Below are 22723 nucleotides of genomic sequence, written 5' to 3'. Positions count from 1 at the left end.
GACTGTAGTTGCCAATATTACTGCAGCACTTCTCATTAAAGTCTTTGTCCTTATTTGAATAATGGTGGAAGTGGACGAGTACTTTTTCTGCTATAACAGTATCTCGTCGAAAGTTGTGTATGTTCACCTTTCTACTTTCTGATTGTCTTCTGTGGGGTGTCTGCCCTTCTTACCCACATGACTTCACAGATAAAAAATAAAGGTAACACCAGCATAAAGTATCTTAATAGGGCTTTGGGTCACCACGAGCCAGAACAGTTTCAATGCACTTTGGCATAGATTGTACACGTCTGGAACTTTTTTTTTGTTCTTCTTCTTTTAATAATGTAGAATAGTCTGTATACATACAAGAAGTACACAAATAGACAAATAGTCTGGACATTTACTACCATTCTTCCAAGAGAAATTCCGTAATTTGGTGTTTTGATGGTGTTGGAAAATGCAGTCTCAGGCACTGCTCCAGAATCTCCCATAAGTGTTAAATTGGGTTGAGATCTGATGACTGAGACGGCCATGGCATTTGGTTTACATCATTTTCATGCACATCATACCATTCAGTGATCACTCATGCACTGTGGATGGGGGCATTGTCATCCCAACCATGGTAGCCAAAATAATGGCCTGCCCACAGTGCTGAGAATATTTATACATGACCCTAAGCATGATGGGATGTTAATTGCTTCATTAACTCAAGAACCACACCTGTGTGGAAGCACCTGCTTTCAATATACTTTGTACTCATCATTTACTTAAGTGTTTCCATAATTTATGCAGTTACCTGCATTCTAACGTGTGGAAGCGCTTTCAGTGTATAGCATGGTTGAATAGGAAAACTGCACAAAAAGGTGAACAATACCCTACACACTAGAGTTTTATAAGAAGGTATTATCATGAATTTTAAGGAGGTATAATGTCAAATTGTACTCATGTACGTTATGTGTTTGTAATCTTGTGTATAAAACGTATATGCTACTTTCTTGGATACGGCTCACTTGTAAAATGGATGCCCACTGCAATGTGACCTTCCTGGTTAAATAAATGATAAAATAAATATTTTACAAAATGTCCAATACCTGACAGCTGTCTTTATTCATGTTTTGAACTACACTACCCAGCGGCATAAAGTATCTTGTTTAATCAGTACCATGACTTCAGTGAGGTGAAACTAACACAAGCAACTAAAAGTCAACTTTTGATGAGGTGTACTTCTGTGAGAGATGACACCTTCCTCTCATCCTCATCACAGGGAGCATGTAGCCTAGCTACATCAATAGAACTATCGCTGCATCTGTCTGCTGTCTCCTCATCCTCTCTGTCTCATCAGACTCAATGTCTGTGTGAGTGCTCTGCAAGAAGCTGAGGCGAACAGAGGCCCCCTGCCTGAAAGCATAGTGAGGGAGAGGAGCTGAGGCGAACATTGCAGCCACAGTGATGAGGTGTCAGGATTAGCCATATCTGAGCGAAAACCCCCACAACGCTCTTCAAATGGGTATAATCTCCCCCCACTTCGCACTCATTGGCACCGACGCAACAGCCCAACAACGCCATGGGCTGGAGGTGGGAGGATAGAGAGAGAGGAACATATTCTTCCCAATATTATGTGGCAAACACTGGTTTTGTAATAGGCTGTAAACAGCTAGGTAGTGGTAATGGAAAAACTGTGATACAGAACCATTGTTTGCCTACAGTAGGTGATGACACACAGCATGGCTAAACTACCTATACACGCTCTATAAAGTATACCTTAATGTATAGTACTGGTCAAAAGTTTGAACACACCTACTCATTCAAGGGTTTTTCTTTATTTTTACTATTTTCTACTTTGTAGAATAATAGTGAAGACATCAAGACTATGAAATAACACATATAGGATCATGTAATAACCAAAAAAGTGCTTAAATAAATCAAAATATATTTATACTTGAGATTCTTCACAGCAGCCACCCTTTGCTCCCAAGTGGCGCAGCGGTCTAAGGCACTGCATTTCAGTGCAAGAGGCTTCTCTGCAGTCCCTGGTTCGAATCCAGGCTGTATCACATCCGCCCGTGATTGGGAGTCCTATAGGGCGGCACACAATTGGCCCAACGTCGTCCGGGTTTGGCCGGGGTAGGTCGTCATTGTAAATTAGAATTTGTTCTTAACTGACTTGCCTAGTTAAATAAAGGTTACATTTATTTACAATGGTCTTGGAGGAGTTCCCACATATGCTGAGCACTTATTGGCTGTTTTTCCTTCAGTCTGCAGTTCAACTGATCCCAAACCATCTCAATTAGGTTGAGGTCAGGTGATTGTGGAGGCCAGGTCATCTGATGCAACACTCCATCACTCTCCTTCTGGTCAAATAGCCCTTACACAGCCTGGAGGTGTGTAAGCGCAAACCAGATGGGATGGTGTATCGCTGCAGAATGCTGTGGTAGCCATGCTAGTTAAGTGTGCCTTGAATTTGAAATAAATCACTGGCAGTGTCACCAGCAAAGCACACCCACACCATCACACCTCTTCCTCCATGCTTCATGGTGGGAACCACACATACAGAGATCATCTGTTCACCTACTCCGCATCTCACAAAGACACGGTGGTTGGAACAAAAAATCGCAAATTTGGACTCATCAGACCAAAGGACATATTTCCACCAGTCTAATGTCCATTGCTTGTGTTTCCAGGCTGTATCACATCCGGCCATGATTGGGAGTCCCATAGGGTGGCGCACAATTCGCCCAGCGTCTCCCAGGTTTGGCTGGGGTAGGCCGTCATTGTAAGAATTTGTTCTTAACTGACTTGCCTAGTTAAATAAAAATATATAAAAAATCTTGGCCCAAGCAAGTCTCTTCTTCTTATTGGTGTCCTTTAGTAGTGGTTTCTTTGCAGCAATTCGACCATGAAGGCCTGATTCACGCAGTCTCCTCTGAACAGTTGATGTTGAGATGTGTCTGTTACTTGAACTCTGTGAAGCATTTATTTGGGCTGCAATTTCTGAGGCTGGTAACTCCAATAAACTTATCCTCTGCAGCAGAAGTTACTCTGGGTCTTCCTTTCCTGTGGTGGACCACATGAGAGCCAGTATCATCATAGCGCTTAATGGTTTTTGTGACTGCACTTGAAGAAACATTGAGTTCTGGAAATGTTCCGCATTGACTTAAAGTAATGGCTGTCGTTTCGTTTCTCTTTGCTTATTTGAGCTGTTCATGCCATAATGTGGACTTGGTATTTTACCAAATAGGGCTATCTTCTGTATACCACCCTTACCTTGTCACAACACAACTGATTGTCTCAAACGCATTAAGAAGGAAAGAAATTCAAATTAACTTTTAACAAGGCACACCTGTTTATTTCAATGAATTCCAGGTGACTACCTCATGAAGCTGGTTGAGAGAATGCCAAGAGTGTGCAAAGCTGTCATCAAGGCAAAGGGTGGCTACTTTGAAGAATCTGAAATATAAAATATATTTTTATTTATTTAACACTTCTTTTGGTTACTACATGATTCCATATGTGTTATTTCATAGTATTGATGTCTTCACTATTATTCTACAATACAGAAAATAGTAAAAATAACGAAAAGCCCTTGAATGAGTAGGTGTGTCCAAACTTTTGACTGGCACTGTACATGTAAAGTGTTACCACTCATCCATCTCTCTTTCTGTCTTGATTGACTCTCTCTGCCTTGATCCCTGGTTCTCTCTGTGTTTTAAACCTCTCTGTTGGTGGATTGAATGTAGCACTGGATGTTCTGTCAATGGACAAGGGAGCGTCTCAAGAGAAGAGGTTTCCATAAATACATCTGAGGAGAGTCACCCTCGCTGCCTGAGAGCTGCCCAATCTCAGCATAACACACAGATGAGTCATTACTCAGCCCACTCTGGCACTCTGGGTGCCTGTCGCCACCACAGCCCCTCGACTGACACGGTAGCATTTGCGGGGGAAATTAGGGTCTCTACTGTGGGCCATGGATGAACAGATGGACAGCAGATAGGAGTGTTGGAGTTTATTTACTGTTTTAGGCATGTTGTTGTCAACGTGCAGCACAGTGAGAGGACATGTTGCTACCCACTAGGGAGATGTCGGATGTGATCGATTGTGAAATTGGGAGTGTTAGCGAATGGGCAAACAAATGGAATCGAAGTGAGTTCAATAAGCACGCAGAACTAAACCACAACTAACCCACAAAGGCTGTTCACCACTTCACAGTGTGTCTCAAATGGAACCGTATTCCTTATTAGTGAACTACTTTTGACCAGAGCCCTGGGCACTATAAAGGGAATAGGTTGCCATTTGGGACACAGTCCCTCAGTGTGCCAGGTCTCCCCTCATCCTCTCAGCTGGCCACGCCCCTTCAGCTAACGGCTGTTCTCTACTCAAGTCTACTCTCCTGTCTACAACCTAACAACCTAAGTCTCTGACCTGTTTACTGTACCGGACCATCATCACCAGTATCCCTGCACAGAGACAAATTAGGGCCAATTGCTCCCTGTTTGTGAACACTGTGTATACTAATCTGTCTGGTGAAGACTGAGCATTTTGTTCAGACCGAACAGGTCAGCGTAGAACTGTGACTCACCCTGCTAAATTAGCTTTACTTGGACATTCTCTCTCTGGCCCCAAAACATACATGGCAATGGTCCCAGCAGTGGATTGTGAGTTCTCTTTCTTAAGAGCATGGTCCCCTATTTGTATTTCTGCTCGTGTCAAATGTACTTATGTTTGGTCTTGCTGTTAATGAAACTGATCGAAGCTCTGGCCCAAAGGAGATATTTGTCTAGTAAAGCGGGCTCTGACGAAGGGCTGTGTCCAAGATGACCGCCCTGGGAGCCTCAGGATGCTAGATAGATTATTTATGAGACTTTGATATTACAGCTTGTGACACGTCTCTCCATAAGTGTATGACACTCCTCACTCATGGTGGTGGTCAACAACCAGGCTGTGGTGGTACACTCTGCCAATCTGTACAACTGTATGCACTCCATGCTCAAAACAGTAACCTCACTCAACCTAAAATAAATTGGAACTCTGGTACTGTGTGTAGCTAGTGTAGATATACAGGTAACGGCCAAAACAAAGGAAACACCAACATTGTGTCTTAATATGGCATTGGGCCACCACGAGCCAAAACAGCTTCAATGTACATAGCAAAGATTGTGTTGTCTGGAACTCTATTGGAGGGATGCGACACCATTCTTCCACGAGAAATTCCATCATTTGGTGTTTTGTTGATGGTGGTGGAAAACGCTGTCTCAGGCTCCAGCATCTTCTATAAGTGTTCAATTGGGTTGAGAGCTGGTGACTGAGACGGCCATGGCATATGGTTTAAATATTTTTTATACTCAACAAACCATTCAGTGACCACTCCACTCGTGCCATTTGGATGGGGGCATTGTCATCGTATGGGGGCATAGCCATGGTCGACAAAATAATGGCCACCCTAGCATTTTTATACATGACCATAAGCATGATGGGATGTTAATTGTTTAATTAACTCAGGAACCACACCTGTGTGGAAGCACCTGCTTTCAATATACTTTGTATCCCTCATTTACTCAAGTCACATCACACCCACTATACTACTACCATCTTTCTCACAAATGCATACAATTGTACAGACATGTCCTGCATACCTCTTTAAAGTGCACATCCTCATCTGTGAGCAACCGATTGAGTCTGACAGCCTGTCAGGAGCTGCATGAGACATTTCTGAGGTGTCTGCCTCAGTCAAAACAGACAATAGACTGTAGAGCCATAGCAATGCCATACCTTTCTCAGACATTTTACATTTACATTTTAGTTATTAAGCAAATGCTCTTATCCAGAGTGACTTACAATTAGTGCATTCATCTCAAGAGTCAAGATACTGTAGCTGGGTGAGAACCACATATCACAGTGGTAGCAAGTACATTTTCCCTTAATAAAGTAGTTATCAGGAAAGCCAGTGTTAGTAGGAAAATGCTCTTTGAAAAGGTAGGGTTTAAATTGTTTTCGGAAGATGGGCAGGGAGTCTGCTGTCCTAGCTTCAGGGGAAGCAGATTCCACCATTGGGGTGCCAGGAGAGCTGTTCAATTGGGTTGAAGAGCTTTGACTGGGTTGAGCGGGAGCTGACCACCCATAGGGGTGGGGTGGCCAAGAGACCAGAGGTGGCAGAACAGTGCTCGGGTTGGGGTGTAGGTTTTGAGCATAGCCTGAAGGTAGGGAGGGGCAGTTCCTCTTGCTGCTCCGTCGGCAAGCACAATGGTCTTGTGGTAGATGCCAGTGAAGTTTGCGGAGGAGCGTGGTGACATGGGAGAACTTGGGAAGGTTGAATACGAGGCGGGCTGCAGCATTCTGGATAAGTTGCAGGGGTTTGACGGCACAAGCGGGAAGCCCAGCCAACAGAGAGTGACAAGAGCCTGGATTAGGACCTGCGCCGCTTCCTGTGTGAGGAAAGGTCGTACTCTACAGATGTTGTAGAGCATGATGAACCTGCAGGAGTGTGTCACTGCTTTGATGTTAGCAGAGAATGATAAAGTGTCATCCAGGTTCACGCCAAGGTTCTATGCACTCTGGGAGGGGGACACCGTGAAGTTGTTAACCGTGATGGAGAGGTCTTGGAGCTGGCAGGCCTTCCCCAAGAGGAAGAGCAGCTTCGTCTTGCCGAGGTTGAGCTTGAAGTGGTGAGCCGACATCCAAGCTGAGATGTCTGCCAGGCACACAGAGGGATGACTCAATAACCAGGACACATTGATTCAATAGGCTGGTCATCGTGCCACAGTCTAATTGATCGCCCAGGTTAAGCCGATTGGGGGGGGGGTCAATCTTATCAACTCTTCCTGTTCCCTCTAACCAGGGAAGATTATAACAAATGCCCCTCAGACATCCATTCCAACTGAGTAGATTTGATTGATATACACTGCTCAAAGAAATAAAGGGAACACTTAAACAACACAATGTAACTCCAAGTCAATCACACTTCTGTGAAATCAAACTGTCCACTTAGGAAGCAACACTGATTGACAATAAATTTCACATGCTGTTGTGCAAATGGAATAGACAACAGGTGGAAATTATAGGCAATTAGCAAGACACCCCCAATAAAGGAGTGGTTCTGCAGGTGGGGACCACAGACCACTTCTCAGTTCCTATGCTTCCTGGCTGATGTTTTGGTCATTTTTGAATGCTGGCGGTGCTTTCACTCTAGTGGTAGCATGAGACGGAGTCTACAACCCACACAAGTGGCTCAGGTAGTGCAGCTCATCCAGGATGGCACATCAATGCGAGCTGTGGCAAGAAGGTTTGCTGTGTCTGTCAGCGTAGTGTCCAGAGCATAGAGGCGCTACCAGGAGACAGGCCAGTACATCAGGAGATGTGGAGGAGGCCATAGGAGGGCAACAACCCAGCAGCAAGACCGCTACCTCCGTCTTTGTGCAAGGAGGAGCAGGAGAAGCACTGCCAGAGCCCTGCAAAATGACCTCCAGCAGGCCACAAATGTGCATGTGTCTGCTCAAACGGTCAGAAACAGACTCCATGAGGGTGGTATGAGGGCCCGACATCCCCAGGTGGGGGTTGTGCTTACAGCCCAACACCGTGCAGGACGTTTGGCATTTGCCAGAGAACACCAAGATTGGCAAACTCGCCACTGGCGCCCTGTGCTCTTCACAGATGAAAGCAGGTTCACACTGAGCACGTGACGGACGTGACAGAGTCTGGAGACGCCGTGGAGAACGTTCTGCTGTCTGCAACATCCTCCAGCATGACCGGTTTGGCGGTGGGTCAGTCATGGTGTGGGGTGGCATTTCTTTGGGGGGCCGCACAGCCCTCCATGTGCTCGCCAGAGGTAGCCTGACTGCCATTAGGTACCGAGATGAGATCCTCAGACCCCTTGTGAGACCATATGCTGGTGTGGTTGGCCCATGGTTCCTCCTAATGCAAGACAATGCAAGACCTCATGTGGCTGGAGTGTGTCAGCAGTTCCTGCAAGAGGAAGGCATTGATGCTATGGACTGGCCCGCCCATTCCCCAGACTTGAATCCAATTGAGAACATCTGGGACATCATGTCTCGCTCCATCCACCAACGCCACGTTGCACCACAGACTGTCCAGGAGTTGGCGGATGCTTTAGTCCAGGTCTGGGAGGAGATCCCTCAGGAGACCATCCGCCACCTCATCAGGAGCATGCCCAGGCGTTGTAGGGAGGTCATACAGGCACGTGGAGGCCACACACACTACTGAGCCTCATTTTGACTTGTTTTAAGGACATTACATCAAAGTTGGATCAGCCTGTAGTGTGGTTTTCCACTTTAATTTTGAGTGTGACTCCAAATCCAGACCTCCATGGGTTGATAAATTGGATTTCCATTGATTATTTTTGTGTGATTTTGTTGTCAGCACATTCAACTATGTAAAGAAAAAAGTATTTAATAAGATTATTTCTTTCATTCAGATCTAGGGTGTGCTCTTTAAGTGTTCCCTTTATTTTTTTGAGCAGTATATATCTTAAGAGGGATACCATACAATAACAAAAAACATTTGTGATTTATCTCAATTAATGTACCAGTTTACCTCCACTTACAAGGAGAAAAACACATAGAATGTAATTTACAGCAATGACTACATTTCATGATCAAATTCTCATACGTTAGACATAAGCATATTTGAAACCAGGGGCGCAACTTTCACTGGGGATGAGGGGGACATGTCCACCCCGCATTCTGAAATTGCATTCCACCCACAGTTGTATCACTGGAATGTGATACAAAAAGAGGCAACGGTGTGCTTTTGGACCATGCAAAAGCCTCCGACCGATTTATTAATTAAATAAACGTTGTGTCCCCCCCACTTCTAAAACCAAAGTTGCACCCCTGTTTGAAACCTTTTTTAATTATTGTATACAAACAGTCTCCTCTTAGCTGAGATAAACAAGATGTGAAAGAGATTTTGGCAATCGTTCCATCTTGTCTGATACCACTGTGTCTAGTCAGTCTGATAACACTCTGTGTCTAGTCAGTCTGATAACACTCTGTGTCTAGTTAGTCTGATAACACTCTGTGTCTAGTCAGTCACATAGTGATGTTCTAAAGTAGGTCACTTTGTCAATGTGAAATGAAGAAAACAAATGTTAATCTAGACGTAAGGGACAACAGAGTGCGGAGAGAGAGGGGAGAGATGTGATGGGGTATGCTCTCTGGATTCAGCAAATAAACACAGATCCAATGTTGTCTGCATGATGTCCACTGTGTTTTGATATCAAAGGAGAAAAAAAATGATGTTCAAAAGTAAACCGTCTGATCCCCGGTAGCCCATTGTATATGTTTATGCCTGTGTGGGTGTGAGGGAGCCTGAGAGAGGCTGACTAGAGTTGAAATGTGTCAAAGGGAATGATAAATCCATTATGTACTATATTTTTTGTGTCATTTTGTGGGTGTTGTTAGAAATAGTATTCTGAAGCTCGTGATTGTGAACTTATTGGTGCAGTGGAAGCTTCACTCTTCTGTTTTCAAGAGCAATAATTGTTACCCCAAAATGATCTATCCTTTATCTTGTATCACTCTAAATCTCACTTTTATGACCATATCCTTCTCTCAAGCAGGCTCTCAGCATCTCTCCTTATCTCTATCATCTATTTAATTTACCTCCCATCACTTTCACTCTTCCCTGTTTAATTTCATCACCCTGTCCACTCTCCCCTCCTCTCTCCTCCCTTGCCTCTGATCTTTCAGTGTGGTGGCGCTCTCATGCTGCATCATCGGGGATAACACATGCTCTCTGTTTATTATCAGGGAGGGAGGGAGTTGGAGAGAAAGAAGGAGGGAGGATGAGAGGGTATCAGAGAACCCATAGAGTAGACAGCCTTTCTCTGTAGCACACACAGACACACAGACCAGAACAGACTGGGGGAAAGAGAGAGGGAAACAGACGCACTGCAAAATCCAGACGCATCAACAGCCACCCTAGCAGCTCAAACCACCACAGCAGGTAAGTTCTTATCTGTCTGTATGTTCATTCTGCTCAGTTTGGATCAGATGACAAAAGACCTACATGAGATAGAATGACAGAACAAATTTTTGCAAAGCTTGACTTAACTATTTTGTAGTGCATAAGGATGTTATATTACATAGATGATGGGAGACGGAATTGACTGCACATACAGTATGGAGACATTAGCCCCCCAGGTCCTCTACTGTCTCCTCCTAGCTGTATAAATGAGGCTCTGACTGTGTCCCAGTGCTGTAGGACAGTGTGCCAGCCTCTGCATTGGCGCGAGTATGAGGTCGTCAGGTTGAATTTATTAACCCTAGAAACAGGAGTGCGTCATATAGATCAGTCCTGCCTTTAGACATCCCTAGCAGCCTGCGTATTAATAAGTCATGTAGAGAATATACAGCCAACTTTCTTACCAGGTGCAGGCCTTCTGCTTTCTAGCTAAAGAGACTAGCGAACAGCGAACTGCTTTGAGTTGTTGTGTTCAGTTGTGTGTCAGCCGTAGAACACAGTTTACTTTCTACCCTACCCTTCAATAAACAGCAGCCACACTAATCACAAAAGAACCACACTTCATATCTGAGGCCATTGCATGTGGCAGAGTTAGAGATCGAGGCAGGACAGTTGATATTCTGGTCCAAACAGACTGTGTTCCAAGTTTTACAGTCTCAATAAAGAGTTCATCAGAGGACATTTAAATTGGATATCTGTTACCTCTCCTTTGATACCTGTGTGTGTCGGTAGATGTTCATTTACATGCTGTGTGTGCATGGCCGCCTGCCTTGTTGAATGGTAGTTGCACACTTGGACCTGTAGGAAAAACGTAGAGATCTGAGGCTGAATGTCAGGCCTGACATGTTGTGAGTGATCACCATCTGTCAGAAAAATGATGACATGCTCCTGGTCTGAAGGTAAATGCTGATGTGTTTGATTTTCACCCTGTCAGAAATATGTCCTGTTCCTTTGTACAGTTTCTGTCGACAAGATAATATGAAATCATATTGGTGCAGCCCCAATTCATTGTATTATATAAGACTGGTGCAGAACCCTAATACTGTACATTTGATTATAGGATCAAACGCTTTAACAATTGGACGTTAGACACAATGTTCCTGTTACTTTATTCACACTGTTTATTAGGTTGTATTCTCACCCTGTACAGTGTAAAAATAACAGTTATCAGGTTCACTTTTTGCCCTTTAGCATATGCAAGCTCAACAAAGCCCACTGTATGGGACCAGGTCTGTTTCTCTGCTGCTTCTGGGTATTAATACAACCACAAAGAGCAATATACCTGGTGTGTTTGTTCCTCCATGTAAAGCTGCTCTGTTCCTATCACTGTAAAAATCGACCTATGAGTCATGATGATATGGCTTAAACTTTGCTGTTCACTTTTTTCCCCTCTTTCTTTCAATCGCCAATGGATGATTTTATTTTGTACTGATAGATGGGGCCCGGATTGTTTTGGAACTTCTCTTCAAAGGCTAACTGCTCGGTGCCGCAGAGCCTGCTGCAGACCATGTACGTAGTGCCTTCTGGAATGGACTTCATATACTGTATATAGCTTCCTTAACTTGTGTTTTTGGCATCTAGTACATCACTCCTTCCATTCACTGTCCGTCCTTCTTAAAGTCATGGGCTGATGACTGCAGTGTTCCACACCAAGGCCTAGCTTGTGGACCGTAACTTATTGTGCTGGAGTACAAGCCAATGGCCAATCACTGCAGAGCATTGGACCACAACTCATGAATCTGATTGCTGCTCGCTGTTGGACCATGTCTTTTGAGTCATTAAGCACTTTTTGGCAAAGTTAAAAGAGACTCATGAGCCATGGACCAATCACAGCAGAGCACGGGACCAAGACATCATTTGATGAATCGTATCTCACTATCACCCCATTAAGGCCCTATTAATGATGGTCAGAAGAGCTGTAGCCAAGCATCACAGCACACATTCTCTATGTGTGTGTTATATTACCATCCATCAACTTCGAACCCCAGCCATGGCTGTTTCTGTACTGTGTTGTATCAGTCTGGACGGAACTGCATGTTCCACACATCTTGCATGCTAATCATGTCCTTGCTTTAGGGTTTGTGGGTATAGTCTCAAACTCAGTATGATCATCTCCTTGATAGTCTTTTGGGATAAGGTATAGCTAGTTGTCAAGTGGTTGAAACCTGTTGCATATTTTCTTTGTTTAGGCTTTTGGATTTGTTTCCTGAGACTAACCACCACACTTACTACTTTTAGTTTTCAATATCTCAAGTACAAATTGTTCGGCTCAATCAAACAACCGGAGTTTGGGGGGGCAATAAAGAGACATTCGGTGCTATAGGCCGAAATGTTGTGGATGTTTAGCTTAGAATAGACAGAGAATGGGTGATTTCATTGAAGGGGATGATGTAGCTAGTTGACATATTGGTCATTGAGTGTGCCTTCACTGGGCGAGGCTGTTGTCACTAACGGCTGACATCTGACATCCAATGTAGGGCCTGGCAGCATACTGTACCATGAGATAAAACAGGATTTTCTGGCAAGTGTAGGTATCCACCACTATGTAACAAAACTGAGTCAGGTGGAAGAAGAGGGCTGGATTTCTAAGAGATTCCATGACGCTTCCAAGATCAGGGCAGTCAATGTAAGGCAGATACTTCCACATCTACCTACAATACTTATAGTACTTTCTATTGGCTCGTTTACAGTAGGCCTATCGCATTTAATATTAAAATCATTAAGAGATCCATCTTTTGATATACAAGTACGAATGCAGCGATAAAAAATGAAGTCTTCTGAAACAGTAGTGGTCAGTCAGAAAGGTTTTAAGAGCTCCCCTGCCTCTTCCTTCTCTGTTTTGCACGGGTCCCATTGAGAGTCATATGCCGTGCCCTTCTGTCCAGCTTGCTCTGTCCCATAGCACAGGCTACCTAGTGACAGGAGGCAGGGCCAAGCCAGGTCAGGCAGGCTGTAGCGACAGCCCTGTGGATTCCTCAGGGGCCACTGATCTATCAGGCTGTCTCTGATGCCAGCTCTGAGAGCAGCACATACATGGAGATAAAGATAGTCTGCCTCCCAAATGGAACCCTATTCCCTTTATAGTGCACCACTTTCGGCCAGTCCTGTAGGAATATGTCCCATAGGGCTCTGGTCAAAAGTACTGGGAGGCAGCCTATCTCTATCTCCATGTATGTGCTGCTCTCAGAGCTGGCATCAGAGACAGCCTGATAGATCAGTGGCCCCTGAGGAATCCACAGGGTTGTCGCTACCATTTTGTAGTCTCTAAGTTTATCCAATGTAAAAAAAACACAATTTCAAATTTTGCTACATAAGACCGATTTGAGCCGGTCGGTCACATATTGTACATTACTTTTGACCAGAGCTCTGGTCATAAGTCTTGCACTATATAGGGAATAGGGTCCCATTTGGGATGTTTTAATGCAGGATCTATCAGTGAGCACAAAGCCTCAGGTATGACCAGTGTTCTTGTTTGTGCTCCCTTCCTCTCTTTCTCCGATATTAATTTGTTAGTGTGTTTAATTGATTTCATTTCTTGGGTTGTTAGATTCCACAAGAGTGAAGGTGTGGTTTGTGCTCTCTGCTGCAGATCCCAAAAGGGCCATTTTCTCCTTTGGATGAGTTGGCCTTTAATCCTCTCTGATGTTATTGTCCATATGGCTAATTAATCAGCCGGACCAAAGTTAATTATGTTACTGACAGTGAGAAGGCTTGAAAAATCATGAATCAAGTCGCATTGCCTTTCTGGATGTTTTTCAGGGATCACTGCTGGGTCAGTTTTATTCAATTTATGGGAAAAACAAACTGTTCAAATATACACACACACACACACACTGTACACACACACTGCACACACACTGCACACACACACTGTACACACACACACTGTACACACACATAACACAGAGCTGAACCTGGCCCAGTTTCCAGGTATTGATTCTGAATTTGTGCTTTTGGTCTGATGCTTCCCCCCACATACACATCCCATTGATTTCCTGTCCAGCAGAATGCTTTTCTCACAGCCTTGTCGTCCTCATCTCCCCATAGCCTCTTTCAGACACTGGCTGTGTCTATCTCCCTCCCTCACACTCAGCCTCACTCACTCTCTATCACAGATATGAGTCACACAGAATTGACCTTATCCCCCTGTGAGAGAGATTCTCAGTAACCCTCCAGCTCTGCACCCTATGAACTCCATGAGAGTGGGAGAGTGCTGTTACAGTAGATATACATGATGGGGTGGGAATGGAGCATGGCCAGCCAGACTGAGATAGCTGCAGGGGTGGGGTAGATGGGAGAGGGGAGCAGCTGGTGGAAATGAGAAGATGTTAAAAGGAAAAGAGAAGCTAAACCAGGTCCTGTTAGAACCCAGCCGGGCTGGGCCGACAGCGCTGCTGGAAGTTGTCATGGCAACAAAGTCTGGGGAGAACCGTGGCCCGATAAAAGAACAGAGGAGAGGGAGAGAGGGGGATGAGAAAGGAGGACAGATTTATTTTACCCTCCTTGACCAAATACTGTAAAAGGAAGATCTTCATGCTCACGGACAAAAATAAACTTCACCTCATCTTCTTTTTACTGGCAGAGAGCAGATTCAGAGAGCAGATTCAGAGAGCAGATTCAGAGAGCAGATTCAGAGAGCAGATTCAGAGAGCAGATTCAGAGAGCAGATTCAGAGAGCCGACCCCGGCCCACACTGGGTGAAAAGAGACTTAGAAGTAGCACATGACCCTTTTGACTCCATAGACAGTGGATGCAGACACACATCACCTGCACCACTGAAAAGTGAAGTTGATGTTTCTGATCAGACTCATTTTAGGTAAATGAAGTCCCACTCATTTAATTTCATTAGTACGATTAATAGTTCCTCAGAGAAAATCTAAAATCATATTTGTGGATTTAGGGAATATGAAATAAAGCAGCAGCTAAAAGTAGTGAGTCATCTAAACCCAAATCAGTGGGTTTGAAACAGCGTCAACAGGGACAAATATAGACTGTGTAATGATAATTGATTTCACAGTGAGCCATCTTATATAAGGCGGGAGGGAGGGAGAGAGAGAGGGAGAGAGAGAGTTAAGCAGGCAGATTGATGAGGCTGGTGGCTGGTTAGTTCCTAGTTAAAACTGGTCATGGGCTCATTGTCATGCTTATGCAAAGGTCCCTTTCAAACAGAGAACAGCAACAGTGTTGTCACAAAGAGAGGAGTATGGTGAGAGAGAGAGAGAGAGAGAGAGAGAGAGAGAGAGAGAGAGAGAGAGAGAGAGAGAGAGAGAGAGAGAGAGAGAGAGCTGTCCAGCTGTTGTTTTTACTGCATCCCAGTCATTAAACAACCTGTCACTGTGTGAAGTTACCGTTTCTAAATATTTATGAGGCCACAGCTCCTCCGTGCCTGACTCAATTTGGTAGGGAGACTCAAACAGAAAATATTTTGGTGTTAACTGAGTCTACATTTCTGCCTGTAAAGTACTTCATCCAGGAAGGACTAGTTGTTAGTCTCATAGGTTTCCACATTACCCATACTGTACATGCTTATTGTGCTGGCAGCCTTCCATTGCTGCTTTTTTACCTTTACGTCTTGCTCATCTGTAAATGTTTTATTCAATAAGCTTTCTTTTATCTTGTTGCATTTGTTTTTCTTGACAATGAACAAGTTAATGTGTCTGTGTGTGCATGCACAATGTGTATACGCAATGTCTACCTGCAACTGTGAGTGTGTGTGCACACTCGCATATGTGTGCTTGAGTGTGTGAGTCCATGTGTGCATTGGCTGTATTTCAGGTTGTATCACACCTGGCTGTGATTGGGAGTCCCATAGGGCAGCGCACAATTGGCCTAGCGTCGTCCGGGTTTGGCCGGTGTAGGCCAACATTGTAAATAAGAATTTGTTCTTAACTGACTTGCCTAGTTAGAAAAAGGTTCCATTCTGCTCTGCGCTCTATGGGTTTAGCGGTGCCCTTGTATCGACATGTCACTCAGAATTGATAGAGTCCATCTGTATCCACTGACATCAGCCACACTGCTGGAGTTTAATTATATCCTAATGGGAAGCTCACTGTCTGACTGTCTGGCTGGCTCCTCAGACCTGCTTTATTCAACAGTCTATGACCCAGTCCATGAGCTGAAACCACTGGAGACCCAAAGAGAATAGGCTACTACTGTTCAATCTGTTTTCCAACAGACCAACACCAGAATGTATTCTCTATTCAGATACTGTGCATCCGTGGACCTCCCTTTAGTACATGTCCAACATAAAGGGACTATGAAAACATTATATTGGACAAAGTAGAAAATGGACTCGCCCAGCCACAGAAACCATGGTTGATATATTGTAGATAATTATTGGGGGAAGAAAACTTATGATAGAGGTTTGCTGCAGGGATTTGAGTTGGTGGATGGATTTAAGAGGTTTTACTAAAGTAACAAAGTGGGCTATGTAATCTCAGGTGTGCATTGCTATGGTGATTGCAGGTTGCTCTCCAGGATGGCTGGGATGAAGGAGCAGCAATTTACTGAGGAGAAACCCCTACTGCAAGAACAGAGAGGACAAGACACTGAGATGGTGAGCCTTTTCTTTACGTACGTGTGTGTGTGTGTGTGTGTGTGTGTGTGTGTGTGTGTGTGTGTGTGTGTGTGTGTGTGTGTGTGTGTGTGTGTGTGTGTGTGTGTGTGTGTGTGTGTGTGTGTGTGTGTGTGTGTGTGTGTGTGTGTGTGTGTGTGTGTGTGCGTGCGTGTGTGTGTGTGCGTGTGTCTGTTTGTTAGTTATTTTGTGCGTGCGTGCATTGGAATACTCATTTATTTTTGTGCATTTGTGCGTGTGTGTGTAGTTGATATAATAGTGTAATTGTGTGTGTCCTGGTTGGGAAACAGAAAATGTGTTTAATTGTGTAGGAGGGATTCATCATACACTGCATTAATATTCACATTTAGGAGTGTGAAAGGATGGGGGAGTTGAGAGGCTACAAGGTCTTACAAAAACCAGTGACTGCAACAGTATACTACTCTTAGCATAATAAGTAATTCAGTAAACTCTTGAATGCTGTGACTGAAAATGAGGAGCATAAGAGAGGTGGCATCAGTAGAGAAAAGAAGTGCTAATCACATTGATTAAAACTGTCTGAGAGGATATGTCACAGTCATTTATACACTTCACTGACATTCTTGATCATGATTGACAGAGTGGAGAAACTGATTACTCAGACAATATCAAGGCAGTGGCCATTAAAACACAGAGGCCAAGTAAAAATGTATTAATCAAAGTAATGTTGATTATTGCTGATTATTACATAGTGGTAATTAACCATGAGGACTTACTTTGCATTTTGAAGTAAAGAGCTATGTGGAGTGGATGTGTGACCCAGATTCATTTATTTCCTTTAAAAGACTGTGTTTTAATTTGATCAGGATGACATCATGACAGCAGCTTATCCAGACAGCCTTGCCTCTCTTGTCCTCCTCTACGTGGGTCATGACCTCCCAGGTCTGTTAGGTACAGAAGTAGGATCTTAATCTGATCACTCTTTTGTTGATGAGAATGTTCCTACTCAACAGGAAATGCAAACGTGTAGTGTATTTAAGATTTTTCACTTTAAAATGTCATACTTGATTTGCCCTAACTTAAAACGTATCAAACCCTACAAAAATTGGCCATTAATTATAATCCACAAAATAATTCACATTTCGTTTTGCTGCAGGATTATTTTCCTGCTGCAGGATTATTTTCCTGCTGTAGCAAACTGGCTCAAATTAAGATCCTACATCTGTAGTCTTCCTCCCCTCCAGGTCTCTCCCGGCCTGGACCTCTGAGGTGGACTGATTAGCCACTGTAACACACTTCTGTTTGTGTTTATGACACAGAGAGACCAAGGGTGGTGTATGAATGCACTCCCCTGTGCAAACCCTGCGCCCCTCACCGCCCCCTCTTCCTCAAGCCACCCCCAACAACAGTGGCATGTGATCGTGCGGCACTGGCTCCACCAGACCCGCAATCAGACCAGTGGGTGCATCCCGGTCATTACAAACCCAGAACACGCCCTGCAGGGGGACTAGTCCCCTCGCCCAGTGGGGGCACCAAATCACGGATTCCTTCAGCTGTGCTATTGGTTGCTCCTTTACATAGCTTATCCTCACCTGCAACACATGCTGAGTCACAGAAATATGGAGGCCACAAACAACAGGGGGAAGAAATCATTGATGCACAGCCTATAGTAATAGAATCAGCAGGGTGTCATACTTCCAGATAATCACACAGGATCATTTCATATGGAGAAATGTTAAACTTCCTGAAGAACAACATGCATCCAGCCACCACCAGCACAGTGCCACAGCTCCCTCCCCCACCATGCTGTCTTACTGCAGTCACATCTGGGCTCCAGAGGACAAGAGTGACACCTGCTGGTCCGACCGCCCCACTGAAGCAACTAACCTGCTGTCTCTCCTCTAAGAACAAGCGCATGACACCCATTCTCTCTAGTAGGAAATCTGATCTTAATGTCATCACCCTATATCAATGGACTGCTGATGTGTTCTGATAATAATGCAACCATTTGACAACTTTCTTCCTTTCTTCACCTCATCTGTGTTTTTATGTATAATAATTTTGTGTTTCCTGAAACCACTGTATATGAATGCACTAGGATTGCACCTTCAGGATCTCTAAGGGTTTGGGGACAATTTTTCTTAAACCACTTTAATGATGCTTGGTCTGATTCAACTACAGTATAACCTCCATAGATATAACCTCTCTATATATAACCTCTCTCTCTATATATAACGTCTCTACATATATAATCTCTCTCTATATAACCTCTATATATATAACCTCTATATATATAACTTCTCTGTACATAACCTCTATATATATAACCTCTACATATAACCTTATAACCTTTATATATAACACTTATATATAACATATATATATATATATATATATATATATATATATATATAACAACAATAGATATAACCTCTCTATACATAACCTCTATATATATATAACCTCTATAGATATAACCTCTCTCTATATACAAACTCTATATATAACCGCTCTATATATAACCTCTATAGATATAACCTCCACAGAAATAACCTCTATATATAAATAATCTCTATAGATATAACCTCTATATACAAAACCTCTATAGATATAACATCTCTATATATAAACTCTATAGATATAACCTCTCTATATATACCCTCTATATATAAACTATATAGATATAACCTCTATACATATAACCTCTCTACATATAACCTCCAAAGATATAACCTCTATTTATTAGCTCTTTATACATAACATCTACATACATAACCTCTATATACATAATCTCTATAGATATAATCTCTATATATAACTTATATATATAAACTCTATAGATATAACCTCTAAATATAACCTCTATATATAACCTTTATATATAACCTCTATATACATAACCTCTATAGATATAACCTCTATATATAACCTCTATAGATATAGCCTCTCCATAAACAACCTCTATAGATATAATCTCCATATACATACCTACTCTATATATATCATCTCTCTCTATATAACATCTATATATATAACTTCTCCATATATATCATCTCTCTATATCTAACCTCTATAGATATAACCTCGATATATAACCTCTATATATATATATATATATATATATATATATATATATCATCTCTGTATATGTAACTTCTCAATATAGAACCTCTCTATATATAACATCTATAGATATAACCACTCTATATACATGACCTCTATATATAACCTCTATAGATATACATTATATAAATAACCTCTATATACAACCTAAATACATAACCTACATAGATATAACCTCTATGGATATAACCTCTCTATATATTACCTCTATAGATATAAGCTCTATATATAAATAACCTCTATAGATATAACCTCCATAGATATCACCTCTATAGATGTAATTTCTATCGATATAACCTCTCTATATAACCTCTCCATATATAACCTCTATAGATATAACCTCTATACATATAACCTCTCTATATATAACCTCTCTATATATAAACTATATAGAAATAACCTCTATAGATATAACTTCTCTATATATAACCTCTATATACCTAACCTCTATATACATAACCTCTATAGATATAACCTCTATATATAACATATATATAAACTCTATAGATATAACATCTAAATATAACCTCTATATATATAACCTCTATATACATAACCTCTATATATACAACCTCTCTATATATATAACCTCTATAGATATTAGCTCTCTATATATAATCTCTATAGATATAAACTCAATAGATTTAACCTCTATAGATATAATCTCCATATATATAACTACTCTATATATATATAATCTCTCTATATATGACCTCTCTATATATAACTTCTCCATATATATCATCTCTCTATATATAACCTTAATAGATTTAACCTCTATATATAACCTCTCTATATATATATCAACTCTCTATATATAACCTCTATATATACCTTCTCTAAATATATCATCGTTATATATGTAACTTCTCTATGTAGAACCTCTCTCTATATAACCTCTATAGATTTAACCTCTATATATAACCTCTCTCTATATATATAATCTCTCTATATATAACCTCTATATATAACTTCTCTATATATATCATCATTATATATGTAACTTCTCTATATATAACCTCTCTATATATAACCTCTATAGATATAACCTCTATAGATATAACCTCTATATATACATGACCTCTATATATAACCTCTATAGATATAAATGATATATTTAACCTCTAAATATATCATCTCTATGGATATAAACTCTATATATACATAACCTCTAAAGATTTAACCACTATAGATATAACCTCTATAGATATAACCTCTGTATATATAACCTCTTTAGATATAAGCTCTTTAGATATAACCTCTATATATAACCTCTATAGATATAATCTCTCTATATATAACCTCTGTAGACATAACCTCGATAGATATAACCTCTATTGATAACCTCTATATATAACCTACATAGATATAACCTTTATGGATATAAGCTCTCTATATATAACCTCTATAGATATAAGCTCTATAGATATAATCTATATAGATATAACCTCTACAGATATACCTCTATAGATATAACCTCTATACATACAATCTCTACAGATATAACCTCTATAGATATAACCTCTATATATAATCTCTATTTACAAAATCGTATATACATAACCTCTATAGATATAACCTATATAGATATAACCTCTATAAATACATAACCTCTATAGATATAACCTCTATAGATATAACCTCAATTTGTAACCTCTACAGATATAACTCTATAGACAACCTCTATAGATATAACCTCTATAGATATAACCTCTATAGATATACATTATATATATATAACCTCTAAATATATAACCTCTATGGATATAAACTCTATATATACATAACTTCAAGACTTAACCGCTATAGATATAACCTCTATAGATATAACCTCTATAGATACAACCTCTGTATGTATAACCTCTTTAGATATAACCTCTATAGATATAGCTCTATATATAACCTCTATAGATATAATCTCTCTATATATAACCTATGTATACATAACCTCTATAGATATAACCTCTATTGATAACCTCTATATATATAACCTATATAGATATAACCTCTATGGATATAACCTCTCTATATATAACCTCTGTAGATATAACCTGTACAGATATACCTCTATAGATATAACCTCTATATATACAACCTCAACAGATATAGCCTCTATAGATATAACCTCTATATATAACCTATATTTACAAAATCTTATATACATAATCTCTATAGATATGACCTATATTGATATAACCTCTATATATACATAACCTCTATAGATATAACCTCAATATGTAACCTCTACAGATATAACTCTATAGACTTAACCTCTATATATATAACCTCTATACATATAATCTCTATAGATATAACCTGTATATGTAACCTCTACAGATATACATCTAGAGATATAAACTCTATATACAGGACCTCCATATACATAACCTCTATAGATATTACCTCTATATATACATAACCTCTATATATAACCTTTTTATTTATATTAACCTCTATAGATATAACCTCTCTATTTATATCCTCTATAGATATCACCTCCAGATATATACACTGCTCAAAAAAAATAAAGGGAACACTTAAACAACACAATGTAACTCCAAGTCAATCACACTTCTGTGAAATCAAACTGTCCACTTAGAAAGCAACACTGATTGACAATAAATTTCACACGTTGTTGTGCAAATGGAATAGACAACAGGTGGAAATTATAGGCAATTAGCAAGACACCCCCAACAAAGGAGTGGTTCTGCAAGTGGGGACCACAGACCCCTTCTCAATTTCTATGCTTCCTGGCTGATGTTTTGGTCACTTCTGAATGCTGGCGGTGCTTTCACTCTAGTGGTAGCATGAGACGGAGTCTACAACCCACACAAGTGGCTCAGGAAGTGCAGCTCATCCAGGATGGCACATTAATGCGAGCTGTGGCAAGAAGATTTGCTGTGTCTGTTAGCGTAGTGTCCAGAGCATGGAGGCGCTACCAGGAGACAGGCCAGTACATCAGGAGACATGGAGGAGGCCGTAAGAGGGCAACAACCCAGCAGCAGGACCGCTACCTCCGCCTTTGTGCAAGGAGGAGCAGGAGAAGCACTGCCAGAGCCCTGCAAAATGACCTCCAGCAGGCCACAAATGTGCATGTGTCTGCTCAAACGG

General features: G+C 41.4%; 1 protein-coding gene across 3 annotated transcripts in view; it reads left to right on the top strand.

The window, feature by feature from the left end:
- Positions 1 to 9794: 9794 nt before the first annotated feature.
- LOC106573649 (protein NDRG4) overlaps positions 9795 to 22723 on the top strand; it is a 36423-nt gene continuing 23494 nt past the window's right edge. The window contains exons 1-3 of one of the 3 annotated variants that reach the window (XM_014148889.2): positions 9796 to 9939; positions 11393 to 11466; positions 16423 to 16513. In XM_014148889.2, the coding sequence (XP_014004364.2) occupies positions 11393 to 11466; positions 16423 to 16513 (165 nt within the window). In that variant the 5' untranslated portion in view covers positions 9796 to 9939. Of the gene's footprint in view, positions 9940 to 11392; positions 11467 to 16422; positions 16514 to 22723 lie in introns of all 3 variants that reach the window. The other 2 variants (XM_014148888.2, XM_014148890.2) reach the window with 2 other exon arrangements.

The sequence above is a fragment of the Salmo salar genome, chromosome ssa16 (genome assembly GCF_905237065.1).
Source record: "Salmo salar chromosome ssa16, Ssal_v3.1, whole genome shotgun sequence".
NCBI lineage: Eukaryota > Metazoa > Chordata > Actinopteri > Salmoniformes > Salmonidae > Salmo > Salmo salar.
The sequence above is the reverse complement of the archived record's forward strand: the minus strand, read 5'-3'. Positions and strand labels throughout refer to the sequence as shown.